The 27,604-nt window shown below is 46.0% G+C and overlaps 1 protein-coding gene across 1 annotated transcript; it reads right to left on the reverse strand.

Moving 5' to 3' along the window:
- Nucleotides 1–1,963: 1,963 nt before the first annotated feature.
- Nucleotides 1,964–26,592, reverse strand: PRPF6 (pre-mRNA processing factor 6). The gene is made up of 21 exons (XM_066198749.1): nt 26,432–26,592; nt 25,298–25,466; nt 24,307–24,425; nt 23,735–23,813; nt 22,915–23,091; nt 21,956–22,111; nt 21,212–21,306; nt 20,356–20,512; nt 19,976–20,138; nt 17,002–17,120; nt 16,130–16,348; nt 14,651–14,773; nt 13,653–13,774; nt 12,389–12,527; nt 11,142–11,261; nt 9,723–9,899; nt 8,803–8,936; nt 8,228–8,319; nt 6,120–6,234; nt 3,995–4,121; nt 1,964–3,233 (listed from the first exon to the last, which is right to left on the reverse strand). Exons 1-21 carry the CDS (start codon nt 26,500–26,502, stop codon nt 3,081–3,083), a joined length of 2,826 nt encoding a protein of 941 aa, XP_066054846.1. The 5' UTR covers nt 26,503–26,592; the 3' UTR covers nt 1,964–3,080.
- Between the last annotated feature and the right edge of the window lie 1,012 nt (nt 26,593–27,604).

The raw sequence follows: 27,604 nt of genomic DNA on the forward strand, positions 1-27,604 counted from the left end.
ACCATGGAGCCCCGCGGGCGCGGCCCCTGCGGCGGCCCCGGGGAGCCCGGTCCGGCCCCGTCCCGCTGCGCCGGGGCCCGCGGTTTGAACTTGGCTCCACGGTGGGAGGGGACGGGCCCGGCGGCCGCGGGGGGGACGGGACACGGCACTGCCGCCGGCCCAGCCCCGGCCCCCGCGGGGGAGGCCGCCCCGGCCCCCCCGGCCCCGCCGGAGCGCAGAGGGGAGCGAGCGCGTCGTGCCGGGGCTGCGGGGCCGGTCCCGCTCCCGGGGACAGCGGGGCAGGGTGGGACAGGGTCCCCCTGCCAGGAGGGGCCGGCGGGGCAGTACTCCCCTGCTCGCACCCACCCGGGGATCCCAACCCACGCGTGTCCCCGTCCTGGAGCTGCACGCTTTGCTGCAAACCCCCGCAGTTTCGATTTCTGTTGGCGTGGGGTGATTGTTTCACTCTGGATTCACAGACGGCAGTGGGTGAACACTGACAACGGCACCAACCCATAGCAAAAGAGACTGTCCAGGGTGAGACCCCCAAAATATCGTCACGAGGAGTGTCCTCGTGCTTCCAACCAAAGCCCTCTCCTCCTTCCCCTCTGCATTTTGTACCTCACCCCCAGCCCAGGCACAGAAATTGCCCTGACTCAATTAGTATCAATTTTGGGAAAACTGAACTGACAGCAACAAGGCTCCGCTGAGGAGCTGAATGTGGGTGATTGAGTAAGAAATAGAACAAATGGTGAATAATCCAGCTCTGCTCAGCTTGGTGAGAACGTTCCTCCCCAGGAAGTGGGACCCACAGCACACTGCAACATTCCATTGGGACAGGACCCGTAAAACTTCTTTATTGAGCTCTATATATAGCTAAAATTCATGGCTGCCATAATCCATTTTAAAAACCTCCAAGACAACTACAAACATTGAAAGGCTCTAAGATTGATGATCCCTTTAAGTAAGAAAAAATAATCCCCAAGCTAAGGAATGCAGCCCAAAGGAAAGGGAAGCTGCAGGTACCAGGAGCAGGTGGCCAAAGGAGCCTGATGCTGTGAGAAGGTGGCACAGCATCCAGCACAGGGTCCCTTCCTTGGGGCTTTCACATCCCAAAAATTCCTTGCAAGATGTGGTGTTGCCACCTAAGCAAAGGACAGGGGTAGCATGAGGATCCCATCAGTGGGTTGCACCCATGTTATCTGGCTCAAGGGAGATGCTCCCAACACAAGTCAGGAATCTCTCCAGCAGGAAAAGCCACACCACTGCAATTCCCACTTCCCTATCCCATCCCAATTCTGCAGCCACCAACATCACAGCACTGCTGGGCAGAGGGATTTATGCACCACAGGCACCCAGCTTTCCCCAGCCCATCACTACACCAGGAATCAGAATACCCTGCCCAGAAAAGCAGGATATAGCCCCCATGTGAGCACAAGAGGCTGAAGGACAGCACACATTGAAAACTACTTTTAAACTTGTTTTTATCCTGCAGTTTCTGCCTCAGTCTTGAATCCCTGTCCAGCCAGGTTCCCTTGCCATGTTCTACCCTCTCCTTCAAACATTATCTCCATTCCCCTTCCCAAACTCTTCCACTCTCTCTAACCCACCCACCTGAAGGATGCCAGCAATGGCACAAAATCCCTAAGCAAGAGCCTCTCAACTCCCAATGCCTGTCACTCACCTTTGGGAAACTACAATTCCACAGGACATCTGTGATCTACACCTTTTCATCAGCTATTCCAGAGAATGCTCAGGTGTTTCCATTATGACCCCAAAGAAAAAAAGGCTTTTGCTTCCAGACCAACCGTTTTAGGTTTCTCATCCGTTTTGGCAAGAGGCCGTAGCCCAGCTTGGTGCAGCCACCACTGGCAGGCACCTTCCCAGAGTGGTGGGAGCCTGATAAGTCCAAAGGTTTCTGCTATCAGACCCACTCTTCCCAGTCAGAATCAAAGGGCAAGACCACGCTTGAAGACAACACAAGGAAACAGAAAAAAAAAAAGAAGCTGTATTTTATACATATTCTCCAACAAGTAATAAGGGAGTTTCTCCTCCAACTAAATACATGTGATAATGCACATCCACAGACCTGGATACAGCTGCTATAGCCTCAGGTGTGAGAGTAGAGCTTCTCATTCTATGATCACAAGAAAGTCAGGAGGTTGGGGTAAAAATAGTACACATCACAAGTGTCGAAAATTGAAGACAGCGTACAAAGGGTCCCAAACACAAAGCTTTCCCTCTCTTGAGTTTGCTTTTTTCTATCTGCACTTGGAGATAGAAACCAAACCTCCCAGCCACAGGCAGTCACAGCTGTGTAACAGCACAGTCTCCCAAAAACTCTAAATAAATGTTCTTCCTTCAAAAGGGCTTTCAAGGGATTGCTGAGTTTTGCCTTGTTACTTTAAACCACCACTGTGCTTAATGAACTCAGACACCTAAAAGAATAAGCTTTACTATATACATTTAAAAAGTGAGAAAAAGTTCTCTAAAAATATGCTTTTGAATTTGACAAAATGCTCCTGCTGCTCAGGTAGGAGGAACACCTCCAAGCTGTGCAGCAGCTTGTTAGCAGAGACCAAACTAAAGCACCTAAATAAGAGGAGCCAGCCCAGACCTTTCCCGGTGCTCCTGGGCTGCTCCCAAAACTCCACCCACCTCCTTCAAGGACACTCAGTGCATTCCAACAGCAACAACCCAGATCTGCTAACAAGGAACCAACATCAGATGGGCCAAACAGTAAAGGTGGGCAGGAAACACATGCCAGGGCCAAGAACAGAGGGACTGCCGCATGTCAGAATCCATACAAGCACTAACTAAAGCTTGTGTTTGCAGGGGGGAATCAGAAATCAACATAGAAATGCCAACAGAGTCTCACAAGACTGCTCCTGTCTCCTATGTGACACCAGCTACAATGTTCCCGTGTGCTGCAGAAGCTGATGGCCATGCTGGGGAAAGAAGGAAGCCGCTTTTCCTTTTGGGAGAAAGATCTTTCATCATCCATGTCCTGTCCTTCGAAATCCGTGCCACTGAAAGGGCAAATACACCATGAGCAGGTTAAGTCCTACAGGGATCTCTACGGCAGCTGAGGCCAGCACACTCTAGAAGGTATTTTTCAGCTTGGCTGCCACAAGCACGAGAATCTCTCCAATCTTTTTCTGCCAATTCTCTATGTCCTTGGAGACATCACACCAGAGCTCTCCGTGGCGAGGTTCGGCATTCTCACAGCGCTTCCTCACCTCTTCCTGTTGTTCCTACAGGGAAGAGAAATGACAGTTTGTCCTGGTTTGTTCCAGAACACAGCCAAAAACTGAAACCTCCCTGATTCAAACATTCTTACGAATTATAGTTGGGTTTGGGGTCTGTTATTTTCAAAGGAAGACAAAGTAAAAATTCAGAAGCAGCAAGTCTCCTGCCTGGTTGAACAAACTGGCTGAGCTGCAGGTAAGGAAAATTTGACTATGGCAGAGAAACTGCAGCAGGAACTTCCTGTGCATTACCACCTGCAGGAGCTGTGTCAAGTGAAAGGTCTCTCTGAAGTCAGAAGATAAACACCCCCATCATTTCAGTGGTATCAGCAGTAGAAACTGCTCTAAGAGATTAGAGCTGGCTGTTCCTCTGGCTGTGTTCATGCGCAGCCTGTACTTGACACTTGGGAAGAAACAACCCCAGTTACACAAACCCAGCACCACAATTCCAGCACAATTCCCTCTGAGCAAGCTTGAGTTTTACAGGAGGAAGATTGATTTCAGAGATTTTTGCATGAACCAGCAGGACTCTGAACAGCAAAGCGGCCTGAAACGCAGCTCAGCTAATGACAGCACCTTTTAAAAGCCACCACACAGGCCTGTTCATGCTCATTCGTGACCAGGCGTGACAGCCAGCCTCCCCCTGTGACCACACAGGCAGGAGCAATAGCAGCGTGCTCAGCCCAGCACTGCAGCAACCCCAGGACTGGGCAAGCCCTGGCAGCCAGGGATTGCTGCTGCCTCCCCTGTTCCAGGCACACACTCACCTCTGTGCCGTGCTGGAGCTCAAATTTGTAAAAGAAGGCCCAGGCATCCCCCAGGTCAGAGTCTATCTTCACCGTGCGGTGGAACCACTCTCGCGCCTTGGTTATTTTACGCTCGCTCCAGAACAGCCTGTTGGGAAAAGCAGAGGGCAGTTCACAAACAGCCTCACTTTAGAGGAAGAAGCCAACCCACAAGAGCTCCAACACTTAAAGGCTCTGCAGGTGTTCCAATTCTTTGCTCTCCCAGGAAGTAAACAGCAGATTTTTAGGCAAGTTGCAGACCATCCTGCCCCTGGGAAGGGAAGGGAGTGAGAGGACTGAAAAGAACATCCAGCACTTCCTCTTCACTGCTCCACAGTGAGGCAGGATAACTCAGAGGATAACTTAGCCCCAGGCACAGACGGACTCTGCTGAGAAGGGAAGCATTACTGGGCTCAACTTTTGCTGCCTCCAATTGCCTTAATTTTGCTGTTTCAGATTTGGTGCGGAAGACACAGGATTACATGCCTACATCTATTCTCACTCCTTCAATTTCTTTATGTTTCAAGTCAATTTTAGCATCTAACAATAAAATAACTTCTAAAAGCTGGTAACTGGCTGCTGTGTGGTCACATGCTCACACCTGTAAAGCCTGCTGAAGTGGAGTGGAGCAGACCTGCCTTGTCAGCCCCATTTTCCAAGGAAAAACAAGCATGGAAGCTTCTGCACTCAAACCTCAGCCTGGCACAGCCCCACTGCAGCCATTTCATCCAGGCACTGATCAATGCTGAAATTTCTCCCCAGTAATGTACCAGCTGAGTCAAGAGTCTCTTGGTTTCACTTCTCTGCATTAAAGAGTTCATTTGAGCTATAAGGTCTTTATCAAATCAGCCACCCCTCATAAAGAGCTTAGCCTGTCATAAAATTATACAGCTTATGTGATTGGTTTTAAGCCCTATAATACTCTTGATTGTTCTATGTTAAATAAACTGTGATTTACAAGAACACAAACAATGATAGCAGAGGTTTAACACCTGCAAGCAGTGGCCATTTTCAGCAACACATTTAACAAAAGTTTGTCACAGATGTGTGACACTCTGTACCTACAGAGGCAAGTCCTGATGGGTGGTGGAAGCTGTTTATGTTGGGATTAGCTGTTAAACAGCCTGAGGTTGCACCAGAAGGGGCCTGGGAGCAGTTGCCATAAAGCAGAAGTTAACATTTTTCTCACTTGCTGCTAAAGCTGAACAAGTCAGCTGTCAGGATCTGGCAGAACCCAGTGTTGCAGTCACTGGAGTGTATCCTACAGTTTTCTTTGGCTTATAAAGTAGAGTTGTGAAAGAATTGGGCAACTTCGAACAAAATGTCTCCTATATTAACCTCTTCTGTCAGTCACAAAGGGAGAAAAGTAAGTTTGTTTCCATCACAGCTGCTGTAAGGCTGTTCACACATCAGCGCAGGATGTAGCACCAGTCAATTCTAACAGCAGGTTTTCAGCACCAGAATCCTCAACCTGGACAAGAAAACAACTCCTAGTAGATTATCTTCCCATTTCAGAGAAGCAAACTACAGAATGGCTGGTGGTTTGCATTCTGTGAAAGGGCACACCTGAAGAACACTGACAGAGGAAACATTCAAGAGCAGAATATCTAGCTCAGAATTTAAAAAGACACCTGACAGAATCTAGGATAGAGAGAAAAGATGAAAACTACATAGTCAGCCACATAAAACTTGAAAAATAACCAACAAAAAAAGTCCCTATTTTCACAGATACTTTAAACACATCCTGAACCACTTAATAAAGCCCAATTCACCTGACAGCACAGTGAAATCCTCTTCAAGGGACAGAAAGAAAGCAGCTTGCAGGGTGCCAATACCCAGCACTGGCAAAGGGCTTTGTGTGAGTGTATTGCTGCCTGTGCCAGTCCCAGACCCACCAGCTCGAGGGCAGGCTGACATTCCCCACTTGGAATCAAGGGAGAGATTTGTACAGTTACTAGGAGACAGCTGGAGAGCTGTTCCTTGCTTTGGGACTTATCAGAGCTGCTGCAGCCAGAATCTCATGGCTGTGCTGGAGTGCAGTGTTCCATCCTGGAAGCAGCCACACACAGACACGGATATTTTTACTGCATCAAGCACAGGAACTCACTTGGCCACAGCCAGCAGGACATGTGGGTCATGTTCACACTTCTTGAGAGCATCCACACTTTTGGTCTTTCGTTGCGGTCGTGCTTCAAGGAAAATTGCTTCTGACCACAGGATTCCTAAATCAAACCAAGTAGGAAGATTGTTTAGTGTTATTTTGAGGTTAACCTTCCCCACCCTGACATCAGGCCAGTGCTCTGCAACACAAGCAGCAGTAGAGCCCCAACCCTGGTGGTTATTCACCCCCAACCTCATCCCAGATCACTCTTTCCACATGGATCTTTCATTCAGTACTCTGAATTTTTAGATACTGGGACCACCATGCTGGAGCTTCAAGTCTGGGGGTTTCTGTACCACAATTCCTGCAGCTCCAGCACTGTCTAACCAAGCGCTCAGGCTTTTCAAATGAGACACTGCAAACTCTGAGACAGAGAGGGCAAATCAGCATTTCCAAAGGGAAAGGTCTCTGTCTGTTTGAACAGGCGACTGCAGTGGCAAAAGTCTCAAAAGTGCGAAGTACAGTCTGGGAGCAGTTTCAAGGGTGCTGGAGAGCACCACAGTCTTAGTGATGCTGGCTCCACACACTCTGATGAAGGACAGAGTAGATCCAGGAAAGCTGGGTTTAATCCCTAGCTTCTCTCACTGCCAAAAGCAAGGAAGGAAATATGCTCAGGGGAGCATGAAATCTGCAGTTTCTCATGTCAGCCAGGCACACCTGATCACTTCAAAGCAAAGCCTGAGAGCTGGTGTCTGCCAGGACTCCATCAAAGAGCTCCCACTTCCCATAAACAGCACCACGGGAACACACATGAGCTTTGATAACTGCAGTGACAGACAGGAGAGAGACTCTCTTCTTCTTCCTCTTTATATATAGGATCACAAACACCACAATATTTCTATTTTTTTCTTTGTGCAGCCTGCCACCCAGCAGGAATCAATTCAGCAATCAATGGACCCAAACCTCTGGTTTACATGACCGTAGGTGGCCAACGAGCCAAGTCCTGCGGGCTTTGATTATGGTTTGTTGAGGTCTAAGATAAAGTTGGAAGCAATTGTTTAAACAAAAACTGAGATCCTGCTGCCCATTTCCATAGCAACAGGCAGATCTGTAAAACAGCCTGTGGTGGCAAACACTCATTAGGTCATTCACAGAACAAAGCAGGATTTGGGGTGGTGCTGCTTTGGTGACCCACTCACATGGAGAGTACCTTGCAATGAGTTTATCATGTCATAAAAGTCACTTATTTCCCAATTATTTTACTGAGACTTAAGCAGCCACCAATTAAACACCTTTCAAAACTCAGCCTGAAGGCCAGCCAAGCCTTGCCTTGCAGTAAGTTACTACAATCTGTAGTTATGTGGCATCGTCTCCCCAAAGATGTCAACATGTTTAAATAACTAAGTCTTCCTGCAATTGTGCCCCCAAATAGGGATGTGTTAGGTACTTTATCCTCCCATCCCAAGAGCTAATGTTTCCACTGCTGGTTAGAACTAACTGACTTACATCATATGACTTCTTAGCCTTCTCTTACATGAACTAAAATAATCAAAAATTAGGACTGAACATTTATGTTTCATGATCCCCTAACCATGACCGTGGTGGAAATTCGCTGACAGCACAAGTTATTAAACTCACAGTGGAGCAACCAGTGCAGGCAAATCAGCAACTGGGAATCTCCTAAGGCCAGCTGTATTCCAGAGGGACAGGGAAAGCACCACTCTTTTTCCACTAAACTTCCTAACTACAAACACTGAAGTGTCTTTCTTTCATTTTAAAACTTGGCAGACTTCTACCAGCTTCCAAGAAAAGCCCACCCATATCCAAGACGTTTTTGCAGGAAGCCTGAGGACAAACTGTGGACCATGGACCCAATAATATACTGGGTACTGCAGAAAAATGGAACAACACCAACTCCTCAGGCGTGAGAGAACACAAAGTAACTGGGATTGTTCTCAAAGACCCTCAACATTTCCTCTGCTGAAGGATGACTGACAACTCTCCAAAACACCATACTCTGAGACCTGGCCAGAAAGGACATCTTGGGGAAAAAATGTGTTTCTATCAACTGGGCAAAACAATTATGTTTAAGGTAGAACTGAGATCCAGCTCACCTGAATTGGGGCACTCTTGCAGTGCCTTGGCCATCAGTGTGTTTGCAATGTTCTTCAGCCCAGCTCGGTACTCCAAGCGCACGGATTCCAACCTGGTAAGGAAGAGACTCTGATGACATTTATGACAACATTCACTAGGCTGAAAAAACAGTGAGTCATACGAGGGTCATTGGAAACTGCAAACATCTGCCCATATTCTGAATATGTGTAGGTGACTGACATCTTCCCATTCCCCTCCATCTAAAAATAAATGTGACTTCTATTCCCTAATGGCCCAGATAAAAAACAATCTGAAAACGAGATTGTAACAGAAAGGAGAAAGCCCCATGCACTCTGCATGCTCTGTGTACTACAACTATCAGTAAAGAAATAACTAGTTCCCAGATCCTTAGAGTAGCTAGTCCAGGATCACCAAAGCATTTCTGCTATTCAGGGGAGTTATTAGTCCAGAAGAAACTCCAGGATGGGTGTGGTTCTAAGTCCCAGGCTCAAATGGCTGAGATGATGTGAAATAGCTGGCCTGTAGAACGGATTGAATTGGTAACCCAAATTCAGTTCAACTCCACACAACTCACCAGAGATCTGGATTCTTTGGATTCTTCAGGCGAGACTTTTCCAAGATGGCTCTAGCTCTAGTCAGCTGCCCGACTTTCTCCTCCAGCCTGGACAGCAAAAGCCACAGGGGTATGGAATGGGGGCACTTCTTCAACTGTTTTTTTAAAAAAAGTATGCTTATAGGTAAATTTGAAAAAAAATCTTGTTCTTCCTATAGAAGAGAATTTCACTCCCTATATCGTCCTGGAGAGTTTAGAAGAAGAGAGACCAAGTTGATTATGTCTCTCAAATTCCTCCAGTTAGTCTTACAGCACAAAAGCGATTTTTTTTCCTGCATCCAAAATAATCAGGTACATCAGGTATGACTGAGCTATCCCAGCAGTAAGAGAAAGAACACACCTCCCTTAACACAGCTACAATTTGTGCTCCTTTTGCAGATGGAGGGCTCTCATACATCCCCAAACCACAGCAGAGTGCGCAGGGAGTCATTAGGATATGGACACAGGCAGAAACCTGGGGCCAAATTACTTTGATGGCTGTTGACTTTGAGCATTCATACCCAAGGACACCAATTACCATTTAAAAGAGAAAGGAGTGTTCTGTAGGCCACCTCCTTTCACAGTGTGTATCTAAGAGCTGCTGAGAACGATTTTCTTTTAAGAGTTCTGGTTTTAATCTTTACAGGTCTTTGAGAATTAACTGTGCAAAGCCTTTTTTCCTGCCTGTGAGGAGTCAGGCATACAGAGACTTCTCTCAAGCAAGAAAGTCAATCTTGCATATGGGTAATGGGTAAGAGAAATTCTTGCTTATTTCATTTTTTTTTCTTTTACTGTTTTAACCAATGACAGAAATCAGGTCTTTGGCTCCCCATATTGATTCAGAGACAGACATCTCTCCATGCCAGCAGGACAAAGCAAACCTGCAATAACATCCATCTTACCCCTTGATTATAAGCCTCCCGTGCTTTCTCTACCAACTCTTTTTGTTCCTCAATTTGTCCTTTCATCATCCACAGTTTGGGGAAGTCTTCATAGTGCTTCAGGGCTTCCTCACAGAGCTCTTGGGCTGCAGCAATGTTCCCAAGCACCCATTCCAACTTCACAGACTTCATGAAGACCTGGGAACAAACCAGAGCTGTTTACCACCAGCAGCCACTGGGAAACCCTTAATCTGCCAAAGCAGCAGGTTCCCACTTTCATGCATCCATTAGAATGTTATTGATGAGCTACACTTTGAAGTCAAATAAAAATTAAAATATCAGAGTTAAATAACAGCAGGAACAAGTAACAATGAGAAAGGTAAAGGCAAATACTAAAGGAGTTAGGACAGCATCATCAACCTGTATCTCACCTATTTACATAATTATTAACAAAGAGCTGGCATTTGCCTTATCACAGAATCATAGAATGGCTTGGGTTGGAAAAGTAGTATTTGTATAAAGAGCACAGCTTTAACAGCACAACCAATTAACAAACCTGAGCCTCCTTCACCAGCACAATCTGATCTCCTCAGATCCAAGCTAGCAAGACCACCTTTTCTTACTTATGGCTTCAGGCTCTGTTGTCCTGCTTGTTACAAACACGTACTTTTCTGCCCCCCAAATCCTTCCTTCTGGCTACGCAGGGAAGTCACAGCTATGAGAAACATATTATAGACCAAAGGCTTTCTCACTGCTCTTTGATCCCCATCCTCCCCATTCTCAACCTCCCCCCACTGTGACCTCAAAAGAGAGGCATCAAGTCTGAGAGCAGAGCTTCAGCCCCAGCTGCAGAAGCTCCCTGGCTCAGGGAGGAAGAGGACAGTTAAAAACATGTAGGATGTAACAACAACTGAGGGGGAGGAACAGAGTACAAAGATGAAACTAACTTTTTGTTTCCTTGGACAAGTTGAAATGCTTTTGTACGAAGAGCTGAAAATCGACAGTTTATCATACCAGAGATAACTGGAGATAAACACAGGAGTGTAGCTTTAAGCACCAAACCACCCAGAGCTGTCTTTAGTAGAAGCATAAGTGAGTCTTCTGTGAAAGTATTTTCTCTTTTTTCCAAGACGTGCTTTTATGCAAAACAAACATTACACAAACAGCTGTAAACTGGGAATTTCCTGACTTTTGCCATTTGTGTAAAAAACCAATTGAAACCCTTCACTTGATCCTAGCCTTTTCTTCCCATCATGCCACGACTTTGTGTCGCAACTGGCTGGAGGAGCGCTCGGCAGAGCGGCCACAAGGCCCGGAAGGCAATGGCAGGGAGCCATATGGTCAATCCCTATGGCCACAGAACTGGAGGAACTCCTCCTTCCGTCCCAAATCCCCCGTGGCCAAGAGGCCTGAGCCTCTCCACCCTCCACACATCCTTACCCTTGCTGTGGGGGCACTGCTGCGAGCCTTTGCCAGCAGCCGCCTCGCTCTTTCATACTCATTGTTCTCCGACTCGAGCTTCACGGCAGCCAGCCAGATCTCCTCACTGTTGGGGTTGGCCTGCAAGAACACAAAGTGACAGACAAATGCACACAGTGAATCAACAGCAGATTTAATCCTCTGTTTGATCCAGATTAAAATTGAAATCAGAGCTTTGTCAATCCGCAGTAGGATTTTTTTCAGTGCAAGCTCCTCCCAGTCTTCTTTGACCTTTGAAGTTTATAGAAATCCTCCAAAACAGATGGGAAACACAAAGATATTTGCCAGTTTAGAAGTTGGATGCTTCTCAATTGTTGAAAAGCAGTAATGCTTGATCCTCTGAACTTCCAGTTTAAATACTGAAAACATCACAGGGTCTGCCACAATGAGACCCTCATTTTATTACCCTCAAGCAAAAAAGCTGCAGCTTGAATTCCCCACTGAGGTCTGTGAAAACTCTTCCAATAAAAGTCATTTCAGTGGCAACCATGTCAAGAACTTTTCAGCCTAGTAACAAAGAGCACTGAGAACAGATTAAGGAAGTACCTTTTACCTTTCCATTTCAGGACCTATCTTTTTTCCCACTTAGCTTTTAAGCCTAACGTCCAGTGTTAAAAACAGTCTGCCTATCTTCGCTACAGCACCCAGCAGGCGATTCCCTTCATTAGCAGGTTTGATCCAAGACATAAGTAATGCCGTGACCTCATTAGGGCAGGCCACAACCCTTTCCCTGAGGTGACCCAAGACAACAGGACTTTGATCCATGACTGGGGTTGGTGGGAGCCATGCTAGTAAAACTGATGGTTTGCAAACTCACAGAATCACAGGCTGGCTTGGGTTGGAAGGGACCTTAAAGATCATCTCATCCCAATCCCATGGGTAGGGATGCCATGCACCAGACCAGGTTGCTCAGAGCCCCATCCAACCTGGCTTTCAACAATTCCAGGGACGGGGCAGCCACAGCCTCTCTGGACAACTTGCTCCAGGTCAGAACCTGGTGTAGAACTGCTAAAAGGGCAGTCCCACAGCTTTGCTTCCAACCTGCTGCTATTTTACAGGAGAACGTTTTGCCACACAAAGCAACCAAAGAACAGCGGAAGTCTCCATCACTTTAAAAGGCAGCAGGAATCAGGTGTTGACAGAAAAAGCCTGCCATGTATTCTTTACCTGTCACATTTAACACCCTCTGACAAGTGTAACAGACCCACCTGGAAAGCAAGGGCCAAGATGCTTCTGGCTGCTGGCACATCTCCTGCCAGCCACTTGGATTTGGCTCCCATGAGCCACAGCACCTCTGCTTTGGGACAGTGAGCAACAGCTCTCTGCAAAAGAGCCTCCAAGGATTCTCTGAAGACAAGAAACGGCAAGTTAAAATCCCTCAAGGTACTGCCAAAGGCGAGCTCTCTCACACCATTTCCACTATCACTCAGTGTTATAAATATTGTTGCAAAGTCCAGTGTTGTAAACCTTGATAAGATGTTTCATAACAAGGAAAGGGTGGGGTCCTTTTTCACAAGGGTTCTGAAATCAGCACTCCACAAACGGCTCATTGTTCAGACACCTTTGATAACTTCTGAGGAAAGAGCCCTCACACAAACAGCTCCTTTCTCTTGGAAAGAGTTATTCTGCTTAACAAACCTAAGTAGAAACTGAGACAGGAAGGTTTTCAGAATTATTAGATGAGGTTGGCTTGATCTCAGGCAATTTATTTTTTTCTCCTCTGGCAAACATACTTTTCAGGTAAAACACGGGGCTTAAAAGCCAGCCACCACTGGGAAACATGCAAAAACAACATCAAAAGCAAAGATAAACTTGCTCCCAGTAAAAAAAAAGGCTCTAATGAGGAAGAACTCAGCATCTGCAGTCACTTCCACAACGTAGCCTTGTTGGCTTTAATAAGGATGATTCCACATGTATAAGTGGCCTACTGCAGAGATTGTTTGCTTTAGTCTAAGCTGTAGGCAGAAAGTTTTTGACATGTAAAGCTTTGTGAATAAACTTTAAAAAGAGCCTGAGCTGTAAAAGTATAACACCAATCTTAATTCAGAATGTGATACACATTCACAGTGTTTAATCAGAAAATACCAGAGATGCTTGGACACATTCAGCTATGAAGAGGTTTATCTATGAAAACTAAATAAAACACATTTTAGGTGATTTGTACCCCCATATTTTTCCAAAGATGCCTTCTCAAAGACAATTGTTCCGACCTCATCTCTTCACAGCTATTTTTACCATGTAATCCCTACTGCCATAAACCATTTTATGACTTCATAAAACTTAAGGATGTTCTGAGCACAACAATAACAAAGAAGGTCAGACCTGCAAAGAATGCCAGCGAGTTTCATCCAGTTGCACTAACTCTGCATTTGCCCCACACCAGGGACCATCCTGTAGTTTTCCTTCCTCCCCAGCCTGTCCCTCTGTCACAGGGATGAAGCCCTCCAGGCAGGGATTGTGCAGCACACGTACCTGGTTCCGTGGTTCTTTTCAAAGTAGGCTGCTCGCAGCCACACACTCTTCTTGCTTGGGAAGACTTGCAAGGCATAGGCATAAATGGCTCGGGCACACTCCAGGGCATTATGAGCAACACACTGAGGGAAGACAGATCAGGACTAAGTCAGCTCAGGGGAGCACTGGAATCGAGAGCAAGCAGGAATTACACATGCACAATTCAACTCAGAACTCAGTAATTCGGTATAATCCATGAATTGAGGCATTAATAGAGAACAGAACACTTACAATCAGCTTTTTAAAAGGAAGCAGGGAAGGAATTTCCAAGTATCTCTCTATAGAGCACAAGTATCCTTGGTCTTTCAGTGGGACTGACACTCACAGGCCAGCTTGAAACATTAGTAAGGCATTGGAAAGGCTCTCATGTTAGCACTTCATTTTGTTATTTCACAGGCAAAACCCTAAGCACCACAGCATGTGCCCCCCACTGCTCTGAGCCCAATTCAAGGCCAGTGAAGTTGGACATTTCTCATGCTGAAATATGATTTAGCTCTTAGCACATGTTCAAACTATTCCCCTAAAGCAAAAAAAAAAAAAAAAAAAAAAAAAAAAAAAAAAAAAAAAAGCCTGGTAAAACTTTTACCCACTCCCTTGACCAGTCTTACATTAACTCCTGAGCTACAATGGTTATGCCTTGAAACTCAACTCCCAGCTCCTTTACACATACCTTAATCTCTGTTGATGTCTCACACTCGCCAAAAAAAAATCCACACCAAACTAGCAGACAAGCTATACCAAAGTCAACTTTTTGTTTAGTAAAAGTTCAAATCTGAATAAAGCTCTATAATAACCTCCTGAGGCAGAGACTGGCCAAAGGCAGGCAGGTGGTGGGGGAACCACATCCCCTTTCACTGACAAAGCCATTTCCCAGGCACCAGTTCAATTTCCTCTAATTAAAAAACACCAACCCACAATGAAACAAAACCATCAAAAAGCAGCATCACAGCTGGACATACACTGTCTGCATCTTCCATCCAGGTGTGTTTCCGATCTTCTTCCTCGATCCCAATCCCAATCACAGCTCTCATGATGGCCTGGCACGTGGCCACACTTCCAGCTTTATCACATTCCTCGGCATCCTAGAAACAAGAGGAAAGCCCTGCTCATTTTGAGAGCTCAGCACAAGAGGTTAAAGTCTGCAATGGCAACCCCTCATGCACAAACACAGAGACATTGTGGTCACTGGCACAGCACAAACATGTCACTGCTCAAACGCACCCTGACACTGAGCAGGAGCCTGCACCCACAAGGAAGGTGCTAGAGATGTACACAGAATCATTCAAAAGTTGGTTAAGAAACAGATCACATCAATTCCATCATTGAAAAGGTGATAATGTGTGATCTTTCCAGATCCAGAAGTCTAATCCTACACCTCCACAACCCTGGGCTGATCCAAGCAGGGACCTGGCCAATAAAAAATGCAAAACTTTTACAAGGAAGAACTGCAACATCAAAACTACTGACTTTCTTTCACCTTTGAGATGAATAAGTCTCAATAAGGGCTTAACAATAACTAAATTTAAGAATACCCCATCAAGCAGTGTAAAGTCAAAGGTGCAAAGACTCTCTCACAAGAGCATGTGTGGAAAAGTGGAGTTTCCTGACACACAAAGCTTTCAGAAAGCCAAGCATGTCTTGCTTAAACTTGTTGAAAAGCCCTCTGATCAGGTAACAGAAATGGAGCAGTTCTAGTACTGAGAAGGAACTCGAGAACACAACGATGCAGAGGCTGTGCTTGTGGATTTTTTAAAGAGAAGTTGAAATTAACCTTTAACTGATTTACTGCTGCAAAGAAAGTTAGAATTCTTTCAGATATTAACAAGGATATCCATTCAGTATTAAATACTTCATTCAATATCAATGCTCTTAAGCAGTACAAGATTTTGCTGCCTTGACCCACTGTAAATTATTTTAATAGGAAACTGCTTTAAAGACTTCTGATCAAACAAAGCACAGAACATATTCAGTATGCTCGTTCAGGAACGAGCTTCAGTAGAGGACTAACAGAGTATTTCCTACATGTAGCAAGTGCAGTATTTGTATCGATTTCTCATAATTCCATTTGACAAAGACTTGTGGGGCAAACAAATACCTGTCAAGCCAAAAGAGACACATGCAAAAAGTACGTAAATCCTTCACTGAAGGCTTTAAGCCTCTGTCCTACTTAAGGCAGCAGCTGCTTCAACTTGAAGCTACTTATCTTTCATGACAGAACCAAACCAGTCACTTCTCAGCAAAACACATGTGACGTTACCCCAGGGTATCACTCATGGCCTTGACCCTACTGAGCTTTTTAGTTTCATCTCTTGTCCCTTCACAGGGATCTCCACTGATAAGCCAGGTGCAAAATTTCTCTGCCCCATAACACCCACCATCAGCAGCCTTCAGAGCAGAACCTGAACAGTCCCTCCGGGCCTTCAAGCCCGAGCTCATACCTGTATCCACTGCTCCCTGTTGATTTCCACCCCGTTAGCCCTAAGAGATGTGATGGCTCTGTCAATGATTTTCTCCACCATCTGGGTGTTTCCATTGGCTTCCTCCAGTTTGGCAGCAGTAATCCAGATGTGACGATCCGTCGGGATATTCTCCCGGGCTTTGTTAAGGACTTTACGAGCGTTCTCGTATGTCTCCAGCCTTGCCAGAGCCAGCCACAGCTGCAGAGCAACAAAAGATGGATTTGAGATGAGAACAAGGAGATGACAAGGCTGCTGTATAGCAGTGTCAGCCCACAGAGATAAGCAGCTTCACGCTGCTTGCTACTGGTTGGCAACTGTCCTCAAGCACTGCAAGCAGGCTGTGGAATACCAAGAAACAGCCTGCTACTGCCCCTGAAGCTCAGTCCTGATCGTCCCCGGGTATCATCCCCGTCTGCTGGGCTGTTACACTCCTATTTTCTGTCCACATCACCTCTCAAACAGCTGAATTGAACACTCTGGTTTGGTGTTTCGGAAATGAGTAACTTTTAGATTCACCAGCTTAAAGGTTCACTTGTTTTCCCAACTGTCATGGCACCACACATGGACACAAACATGGCTCAGTGCCCACAGCAGGCACAGCTGTGCACTGCCATGACTAACCTAACAATTACACACCAAAATGAGGCATGTAATGACCACCAGACAATTAACTCCAAAGAGAAAAAACACATTCCACTACTCATTACATCCTTCCCACTGTGGCATGAAGCATGTGGGAGAAAACCTTGTGTGGAGAAAAGCTGCTCACCCTGCCTTTTGCTGCAAAGCTCTACTGTCAGCCTGAAGTGGGGTGTAGGGGTTTTTTAAATTCACTTTTTTTTTTAACTCACTTCAACACTGGTTGGACAGCATTCCACAGCCCGGCTCAGCATGATCCTGGCATCCTCAGGTTCCTCCAGCTCCACGGCTGCTTTCCACAAACGCACTGAGTTTGGAACGTGCTCAAGGGCTAGAGAGGCAAAACAATTATGTCAATAATGATAAAGCAGTTTACCAATGAGATCTGTATTTTTTAAACATGATATAATAAAGGATTTGTGCTATTCCAAGAAAATGTCCTGAAGGAGGGAAGGGAGGGAATTTACTTATTTGGGCTCTTGCTTCAACAATGAGAATTTAAAATCAGAAAATAAAACACTTAATCATTTTAATTGGAAACAGGTTTCAGAGAGCCAAGGGCTTTTTTGCTGTACAAGCTGTACAGCTGTAATTGCATCCTCCTCAGTAAAACACCTGGCTGAACAAAGCCTCCAGTCTCAGCAAATGAGCAGATGAAGATCTTCAAAACTGGGCAGCTTAAATCAGGCTGGGTCTGCCTCTATAGAAAAGAAGCTTCTTTTCTATAAACACTAATAATACAGCCTTGTTCCTTACATGCTGAAACTGCCCCCTCTCAATGCAGTTTTCCTGTAAGCCTCTCCTGACAGCTCAATGAACCCCATCTTAACTTCCCAAAAGGCTGTTGTCTTGCTATGCAAATATAAAACACGGATGCATAAAAACTTAAAGGCCTCGCTGACACTAAGCCTGAGTACCAAGTGTGCTTCCAGCAACCCAATACGGACTCCATCTAATTAGGATTCTCCAAGGCTTCCTTAATCTTGTCCAAGAGTTAGCTGCTGCTGGTAGAACTGCATTCTCTGCAGCCTTTCCTACATGTGCTGTCTGAAACATTAAATGCTAAACAACAACTTTCCTCAGCCCATCTCATTAAGAGAGATTGAGAAACCAAAGGGGTTTTTTAGCCTTTTGTCACTACAATTTGCACCCCAGACTGCTGGAATCAGCTGCATTGCAGCATTACTTCCACTGCTTCCATGGTGACTGTACACAAATGTGCCATAGTAACAGAGGACTGAGCTCATCCCTCTTCAATAAAGCAAGCACAATCACAGGGACACAAAAATGAGTGGGAAAAGGCATCTAAACCCACTTCAGAACTAGCTGGGCTTCCAGACAAGACTGCTCCTTGAGGCACTGCTGCAGAGGCACAGTGCTGAGCCTCAACTCAGAGCACATCCCACCCCAACACAAACACTGAGATTTACAACAGACATTAACCATTTGTCTCAAGTCTGCAGCTGCAGGAGATTTTCCTGAAGAATTTAAGTGAATAATGTCAGCCTCCAAGAGCTGAAAGCATCACTCTGCAGGACAGAACATGTTTTCATAAATACAGAATTTGATTTTTAAACCTCAAGCTGTATTTTAGCTACTCAGCTTGCTGGGTCTCCAGTCAGACTGAGGCTTTAAAAACTCCAGAGGTTCTGCTGGATGGCAGGAATGCACACAGCAGGCAGAGAGGAGAAACACATTATGAAAGGTCACACTTCAGTGACATTACCTGGCACTCAGTCTTTTTTATTTTGGGAGAAATAATGGGTTGTGCTGCCACTTAAGGCTCCAACTCCCCATTACTGATGCTCCCTAGGCAGCAAAGGAGCACTGTGAAGCTGTTAACACACAGAAACTGGGAAGAGAATGATAAACCCAGTTCCATTCCACTAACAGCTTCATATCAAGAGATTAGGTAGGTGGTTCCAAAAACTGAATGTTTTTCTCTTCATAAATAGACTGTTTGAAGCAAAGCTCAGTACTTAGTGGGTAAGTCACTGCTCTCACACAAGACCCTCCCCTACCCAAGCTGGACTCACAGATCTATTTCTGCTCCTTTAAAAGTGTTTTTCTGTTCAACATCTGTGACTGTTCCTGAGAAGGACACACGGTGTCACAGGAGCAGCACTTCACACCATGCTGCACTGCAGAGCCAATGGAAATTTAAAAAGCTACTGAATAGTTAATATCTGAACTCTTTAGAACTTCAAATCCAGCAACTCTGAAGTGCCTTCCATCCAGGTGTAGTAAGAGGTCATTTCACTAGAGATTTGCAATTTTACATGCAAGAGGTAAGAGACGGGAGGCAAGTAATTCCTTTGAACCTAAACCATTCAATACTGCAGACTGCTTTACAATGATTCACTAAATGTATTAAATCCAGACCCTGTTCCCTGTCTAGATTAAAGTCAGGAGATGTAGTTAATACAATTCAGTAGTCATGAAAGAACTAATCTCTATTGATACAGGCCCAGCTACTTAAAGTAATCAAAGAATTCATATTTTGAACTTCTGAGGAAGACCTGGGTTCAGAAAAACACAACAAACTGCTGTTAAAGAGATCATTGTTTGGGAAAGACAAAGACAGTAATTCCATGAAAGAGGAAAACCTCCAAGTGCAATGCAACCCAAGAAGATGTAAGGTTTTGGGTAAGCACTACAGAGAAAGGCTGTTTGTCAAGGACAAAACTTCCTACACTACAGCAAATCCCACAGCTCAACAGGCTCAGTAATATGAGAGTCCCAAGACTTCTAAAGCTCCTCCAGCAGCAGCCACTGTGGTGTCTAACAGGCTACAAGCAAGTAGGAACAGTGAATTTCGGCATCTTTTCCAAAAAGTATCACAAGGTGACATCCAGAGCACCTTTCTACCCTTAGGACATCTTTCAACTGCTTTCATCTACTTATCTAATTGTGATCAAGCTGGAATCTGCTTTAGTAAGTGAAATACCATTTTAGGATTGTTGGGTACCAGCAGCCTTCTGCTGAAGGATGTTTTACAAACACTTCAACACCTTTGCTCTTTGGCTCAACAGCAACAAGTTCCACCATTAGTAGACAAAATGACAACTGTACTTTCAACAAGGAAGGAAAAAAAAGCATCTGAACTTATGGCCACATCTTGAACAATTCACATCACAATACAAAGAGTGCAATGCCCTCATTCCCTGAGCCCCCAGGAGCTCTCACCTTTCCTAAGGACACGTTTCTTGGCACGGATGTCTGTCTCCAGCTCTGCTGCTCTGATATAGATCCGCACAGACTGCGGCAGGTGCCGCACAGCCTGGGCCACCACGGCCTTGGCTGTATCTCCAGGCTGAAGCCGAGCAGCTTCCAACCAAACATCTTCACTCTGTCAGGAAAAACAACCCATCTTCCTTTACAGCACAAGAATACAAAGTCAATATAAAGTCAGAGTTTCTGGCTAAGCAGTTGTTTTGTAATACAGTAGGGAGTGAAGCTGTACCAGGCAGAGCCTCAATCAAGTTTAACAGAGATTCTGCCGCTCACGAACCGCAACTTTTTCCTACCATTTCACAAAATCAGCAGGGAAGCAAAGCAATTCTGACCTTAGGGCACATCTCTGTTCCTTTCATGATGAGGTTTCGAGCCACCTGGAGTTTGCCAGTGACCTCCTCCAGTCGGGCTGATGCTATCCAGGCTGGTGGATGATGAGGATTGGTCTCTCGGACAGATTTCAGGAGCAAACGGGCTTTTTTGATATCACTAGAGGAGGAGGAAAAACAGGAAGGAAAATTTTCAGCACACTGGGAAACATTTCTCCTGAACCAGGATGTGCTCAGATGCACAATGACTGTGACCTCAAAATTTTCCATATTGGAGACACAAACTACATTCTATTGAAACAAGCTTACAAATATACACCAACACAGCAAGATCAGTGAAAACCAGTTAAGTATTTAAGCAAGATTTTTGGGAATTACAGCTGGGCACTTGCAGCCAGAAGCTGATAAGCTCAAGCACTGATGTAAATCAAGAATTAGCATCAATATTTGCACGCATTGCTCTGACTTAAAGAGCAATTCTTTATGAAACAGATGTCAAACTCCAGGCTAAAGAGGTTCTCAGAGGTCGTCAATCAAGCTCAAATTAGCAGCACACAGCTACAATTAACCATGTTATTTCCTGGCTGGCAGGCAGCCACACACTGCCATCACTCTGGCATGGAAACAGGGATGGAATGGAAACAGTCTCCACAATTGATGCATCCAGGTCAGATGCTAATACCTCAGCTGAAAGACTAGACCAGAACTCATGTTAAAAGAATTCATCCTCAAAAACTCACCTGGCATTTCTTACAAACTAAATGCCAGCTGAAAGCACCCACTCAGACAGATTTCCATTTACATGTAGGATCAGTGCCGCTGCTAAGAGGATAAATCTGTTAATCCTTCTTAAACTTACTTGATATCTCCTCCGTGTGTGGGAATCATGGAATTCAAGTCTGTCAAATATCCTTTAGGGTCCACCACAGTCTGGCCACTCACAGAGTCCGACACCTGAGGAAGTCAAGTCACAGTTACTGAAATGACCACTCACAGCCCCTGAACGCCTAAAAAGACACTGTGGCTCTACAAAAATCCTAGATATTCATCTGTTCCCAAAAGCAAGGAAGGAGGAAAACACAAAGCCTTGCTTATTTAGCTTCTTCTGTTTCTAAAATACACAACATTAAAATCCAGACAAGAAGCAGCTTGGTGATAAGCAGTCACCCAAAGGTCTTGCAGCCCTGCCAGCTAAAGGCATCCTTTTTAGAACAAACCAGATTTAGATGAGAAAACCAATGAAAAACAAGTCAAAAATCAGTATTTTTCAGCAGTTTGTGCTGTTTGTCCTTACAGATGCTTCCCTTGGCAGCGCTACCTGTGCTGTTTGCCTCAAGGGTACCTCTGCTATAACCAGATAGTCTGTTCTCTCATAATGACCAAGAATTCCAAGGACAAACTGGTATTTCTTCAGGAAATTCTATTCATTTTCAGGGCATGAGATTTGGGGAGAGGGACTACAAAATTATTTCACAGCTCTGCTGTTCTTGGATTTTCTAAAACCCAAGAGAATTTAACACTTTTCTAAAACCAGGACTTAAACAGCAGCACAACATCAACCCCAGGTATACCTGAGACATGTCCTGCCTTCCCGCATCCTTACCTGGCTTAGCCTCATATCCATCAAGGTGTTCCTGGCTTGGCCAATCTTCCTCATATCCAATTCACCTGTCCCAGGTGTCATCAAGCCTGGTGTCATTCCTCCTGGATATGGAGTATTCAAACCCCCTGGATACGGAGTATTAAGCCCACCAAATTGCTAAAAAAAAAAAAAAGTGAGAAAGTCATTCCTAAAACCTCTTCTGAGACTTCAAAAATTATTCAGACTATTGGCTGATTTGCACATCCCCAGAAGCTGGCCGGATATGGATGCTGAACCCCCACAGGTTCTTCTGATAAAGCTTCCCTAGAACCCAAAACACTTCTCATACAGGATTTGCAAGTCTATAGGTAATAACTAAAGTTTAGTCCAGTCAGTGAAATAAGCAACAAGAAAGTGAAAAATTTAAGTACAGGTATCTGAACCTGGCACATTTAAACAAGAATATCTGCAAAGAAGTCCCATGGACACCCGGAGCCAGTCCAGAGCCAGTCAGCTGCTCCTACACTGTAACCACAGTAAACTCCGGCCACAGAGCAACAAGCTAAATTACTTCAATTTTAGTTGACTGAAAGGCAAACAATTTTTAACACAATCACCCCAGAACTAGGCAAACCACTAGGTGAAAGCAAACTTTATTTTCTGTTCCCTTTTTGCAAGATGTTATTGTAACAGAAATGGTTATGCTCACCAAAACTTTCACCACCCTGCATTCAGCAAACAGAAAAAGAAACACTTTCTTCCATCTTTAAAACAAGAACCAGGTTTTCTCTGCTTATCCCCACGTTTTCTGTGGTAGTGGCTGTGCACTGAAAGTCTCCAGCAAGCACACAAGTTCAACACCCAGAATTCCTTTGTCAGACTCACAAACCACACCAAGTTTTTGGTCAAGTATCTTTTCCCCAAACACCAGTTTAACGCTCATCTCTAATTCAGTTTGCCCAGGTTTGCTGTGTACTCACTGTCTGGCGTGGGTCCACAGAAGTGTGATTCTCCCCTGACTGCAAATGCTTGGCAAAGAAGCTGTCGGGGACAGGAGTCAGCTTCTCATAACGAGGATTCCTCTGCCGCTTGTTCCTGGCATCGCCAACCTCGGGAATGCTCAGCCACTCCTCCTCGGTAACCTCGGCTAATTTCCTCTGTTCAGACAGGGGTTGTCATCAGTACTTGCTGCAGAAATGGCTTTTTAAGTGCTCTAACTCCTTAATAGATTTATTTTCTTGAAATAATTCAAGATCAATTAAACACTTAGGGGTCAGACTTTTTTCCTAATCCAATGTACAAAAGAATTGGATGCATTTAATTAGAATTTGGTTTTAGTCCAGACTGAGATTCCAAATCAATTTCGTTATTAGATTCAGTGCTACAAACATTCAGATTAATCCTAGTGCCTGGAGCATTGAGTGGTTTATTACTAATCATTACATAACAGCTTAAACAATACATTTTATTTAAAAGAAGATTTAGAGTCAGGAGATTCTGCTCAGCCACTCTTGCTAGGCCAAAAGTTATCACTTTCCCTCAAAGACAGAAGTGTAGCACCTTCCATAAAGAACAAAACAAAAACGACCAATATCAAAATTTGCAGAAATTTCACTGCCTTGTGTACCCACATGAACAGTGTTTATTCTTCCAACAGAAAGTAATTCTAATCTGGAAAATATCAAAGTACTTGTTTGTCAACACACAAAATCCAAGCAAAGAAACAAACACACACAAAAGAACACACAGCCACTTCTTGCATGTCATAAAAAGTCACATTTCAGACTTTTTTTTCCTTACTTTCAAGTCCGAGAACTGCTGTTGAATTTTGGGTCGTTCCATACGGTACTTTTCTATTTCCTCTTTTTCTCGTTGTTCCCTTAGGAAAAGGAATACTGAGGTTATGCCTAAAGTAACACTTGGTAAGTCTTGAATTCACGTGTTGACATAACAGAAAAATGTGTTTGATAAGAGTTAGGGCATAAAAAAGGCATTTTTTCCAAGCTTAGATTATCAATATTAGAACAAGAGATCCTTTATCTAATAAGACAGTATATAGTGTAAAAACAGACATCTCCAAGTGAACTTCAGTCTTCAACCTCCTTTTAATGAACAGTGAATTTAACAAGTCACAGACTGTTTACAAGCATGAGATGGCTTTTGTAACAATTTCCAGTCTACTGTGCAGTCTGTGATGCGACAATAACAGTTGCTCAGAGTCTCCCCACACCACCTTAATGAACTACAGTGACTCTAAATTAACTACAGTGAAGTAATTTAACCACATCCACTATCAAAGCAAGTGGTACAAAATACCTGTCATGCTCAATTAACCAGAAAACACCCCCTGCCAGTGCTGTAGCTTATCCTACCTCCTTTCCTTCCTGCGTTCATCCATCCTCTTATCCAAAGCTGCATAAATAGCATCTGCTTCTTCATCATCTTTTTCATAAGGGCCACTTGAGAACAGGCTCCCAGCGTAGCCATTGAACTGGGAAATTGGACAGAAAGGGGGAAAAAAAAAAAGAAGAAAAAGGCAGTGTTTGAAGTTTCTGTTATGTGCCTGTTATGCTCCTGCTACAGCAAACAATCACCTGAAAATGTATTCACAGGCTGTTTCTGACAACATTGCATCAGACTAACACATCCCTAAATAAAAGCATCCTCCTCCTCCTACCATCCCATGGTGGTGTTTATTCTCCCACGCCATTTCAAGCAAAACTGCTTCAAAATTGCTTCTTTCAAAATTGCTTCTCTCCCTAAATCACTCCTCTACAGCAATAAATGAGATCCCAAGATAGAAAAGCCATTCTCTTCCATTAACCACTTTTTCTTTTAACACCAGTGAAAGCAAGCAGAAAGAATATCATAACATTCAACCAACCAAAGTGGGACTTAAACACAAGAGACTACACAGGCCACTTAAGGACAACATATGGCACCGAATCAGAGTCACTTAGGTTGGAAAAGACCTCCAAGATCATCAAGTCCAATCTTGCCATAGTACACAAGCTTTCATTTGTGGAGAATCAAGAAAAAAAAAATACAAGCCCTGAAATACTTCAACTAATTTTTATTTATAGATATTTTCCCAAGACTCTCAGGGCTCTGTATCAGTGATTAAACCACAATCCCTGGAGGAAGGCCACAATAAAAATCTGTAAGCACCATGTCCTGGTGCATCCTGAGGTCTCAATCAAGAAGTAAAAAAGGAAATGCTGCCTGCAAACTACAGGAAATTCTGGGTTTGAAGCCTCAGCTTCAAGAGCTTCAAGAGCAGGGCTCATAGCTAGAGCAGGGAACTCAGGAATTTTTGCTCCACCTGGGGGAAAAACATCTGCAGGATGATGAAAACCTCCTCACCTCATCGTAGTTGGTGTCGTTCAAATCCTCATCGTCATCATCTGCTGTCTGGTTCTTCTTCATCTGGTCGCCCACGGTCCTCTTGCCGGGCGGGGCGTGCCGATCATCCACGGGGTCGTTGGCATCACGGGCGGGGCCGATGTCAGAGCGGGTGGTGAAACCCGTGGCCCTGCAGGGACAAACCAGGGGCTGTCAGCTCACTGCACCCCAGCCTGCCACAGTCAGGCAGGGAAAATACCGTTCTTTTGGGAGAATGGCATCAGACACTCCCCGTGGCCAGCATTCGGGGGAAAATGGCCTTAGATTCATGGAATAGCTTGGGTTGCAACGGACCTCTGAGCTCATCCCACTCCAACCTCCTGCCACGGGCAGGGACACCTTCCACTATCCCAGGCTGCTCCAAGCCCCATCCAGTCTGGTCCCAGACATTTCCAGGGATGGGGCAGCCACAGCTTCTCTGGGCAACCTTTTATAGGAAGAACTTTTTCCACAACTCCACGGCAACCACCCAGCTCATGGCTCTGCCACACACCCAGTGCATGGGCTCCTTCCTAAACTCTGTCTCTGGGTCTCTCAGCTGACCCTGCAGGCTGTGGAGCAGCAGGGCCTGGGGGTCTGGGCAAAGGGATGGGGAAGCTGGAGCTCTTCTGACCCCCCACACTCGCCTGGCAGCACCTCGTGGGGCACAGCCAGCAGGATCTCCCCAGAGAAAGTAGTAGCAAATCAGTGGGGCGCAAAAACAACTCACAGCCATCAAAGGCCACCCCAAAAGTAGTCTCAGCCGCCACCAAACCCCCTCCATGTTCCCTCAACAAAAACTCCCAGTCTGATCATTTTCAGACGATCGCACGCACACAGACACAGAATCAGGAGGGACACAATGCTTTGCCGGACTGAAGCCCCCGGGAACTCATCCTCGGAGCCAGCCTCTCCTTTAGATACAAACCCGCCCAGCTAAAGACCGAACGCGAACCATTAGGAAGGGACAACATTGAAAACCCGCGCGGGGCCACCCCGAGGGGACGAGGATGAGTGGGAGAGAGGTGTGAGCCCAGCCGGGCAGCGAAAGGGCGCCGAGACCCGGCTGTGAAGGGACCGGGGCGGGGGACCGGGCCAGGCCTAGCGGCGTCTTACCCGCGGCCCAGCCCCGGCACGTAGCCCAGGGGCGCGGGCATGCCCAGGAACGGCTTCTTCTTCTTGTTCATGATGACGGTGGCGGCGAGGCGAGACCGAAGCGGGACCGGAGCAGGAACCGGAGCAGAGCCGGGAGAAGCGGCCGGGAAAGCGGCGGCGGCGGCGGCGGAAGCTGCGGCGGGAGCGGGCGGAGCTGCCCGCGAGGGCAGAGCGGCACTTCCGCTGCCGCCGGGGAGCAGCGCGCCCCCTGGGGACCGGGAGGTCCTGAGGCGTGTGGGGGTGACGGGAATGGGGAAAGAGGGAATGGGGATGGTGGGGATGTTGAGCTGTGCTCTCATGAAATTTAACATTTATAGCAATTTATTATTTTTATTGTTATTAGGAAATGAGTAACTGCTAAGGAGCCTCCCAGGCGGTGAGCGGCCCTGCAGGGAGCAAAAATGACACCCTGCGTTTAACAAGCCCCAGCCAGAATGGAAAAGGGGACGAAAAGGGCCTGGAGCATCCCAGGAGGGCCTGGAGCCGGACAAAGCCTCGGTGCTGCTCACCCTTGTTTCCCCCAGCCCTTGCCTGCAGAGCTGCGGGGTGTGAGCCTTGCTTCCCCACTTCCCTCTGCTTCTCTCCTGCTAAAAATTTCCAAGACAAATTATCTCAGGGAGCAGAAGCTGGTTTTCTGCTCATTCCTTCCGAGCATCTCTCACTTCCAACTCTGCTGCGTGGTGACAGCAGACGCCAAGGGACCAAGGTGTCCCCCAGGGGTACAGAGTGCACGGAGAGAGCGGCTGTGCTCATCCACCCTTCCCGGGGATGTCCCGGGAGCTCCTGCCTCAGTTTCCCCAGCCGGGGCCCTGGACAGGCTTCCCTTGCCCACCCACACCCGGGCTCAGGATTGATCAGCTGCCACCTGTGACATCTCCAGGTGACCCTGACACCGTGTCCAGCCGTTCCAGAGAACTGAACGGTGCTGGTCCCTCGGGAGAGGCTCGGGGTCACAGAGCACAAGGACAAGGGCAGCGAGAGGGCTGAGGAGGGGACGGGGCTGTTTTGGGGACTGTCCCTGTCCCGCAGCCCCCTCCCAGCACCAGCCCCGCCTCCCGCTGCCAGCCCCTGCCAGGTCTGGGAGCAGAACCCAGCTGCGGGGAAGATAAATAGCCCCATTTTGCATGCTAATGG

This window comes from Chamaea fasciata, unplaced genomic scaffold (genome assembly GCF_029207755.1).
Source record: "Chamaea fasciata isolate MVZ Bird 193981 ecotype frontalis unplaced genomic scaffold, bChaFas1.0.hap1 SCAF_17, whole genome shotgun sequence".
Classification (NCBI taxonomy): Eukaryota; Metazoa; Chordata; class Aves; order Passeriformes; family Sylviidae; genus Chamaea; species Chamaea fasciata.

What these genes read in the sequence shown, in the direction of transcription:
- PRPF6 (XM_066198749.1), bottom strand. Translation starts at nt 26,502, where the DNA reads ATGAACAAGAAGAAGAAGCCGTTCCTGGGCATGCCCGCGCCCCTGGGC. An exon ending in GAAACGTGTCCTTAGGAAAG is followed by an intron (nt 17,121 to 19,975) that starts GTGAGAGCTCCT and finishes TTGCCTCTCTAG; the next exon opens with CCCTTGAGCACGTTCCAAAC. An exon ending in TCTTGGCCCTTGCTTTCCAG is followed by an intron (nt 11,262 to 12,388) that starts GTGGGTCTGTTA and finishes GTGTTCTTGCAG; the next exon opens with GCCAACCCCAACAGTGAGGA.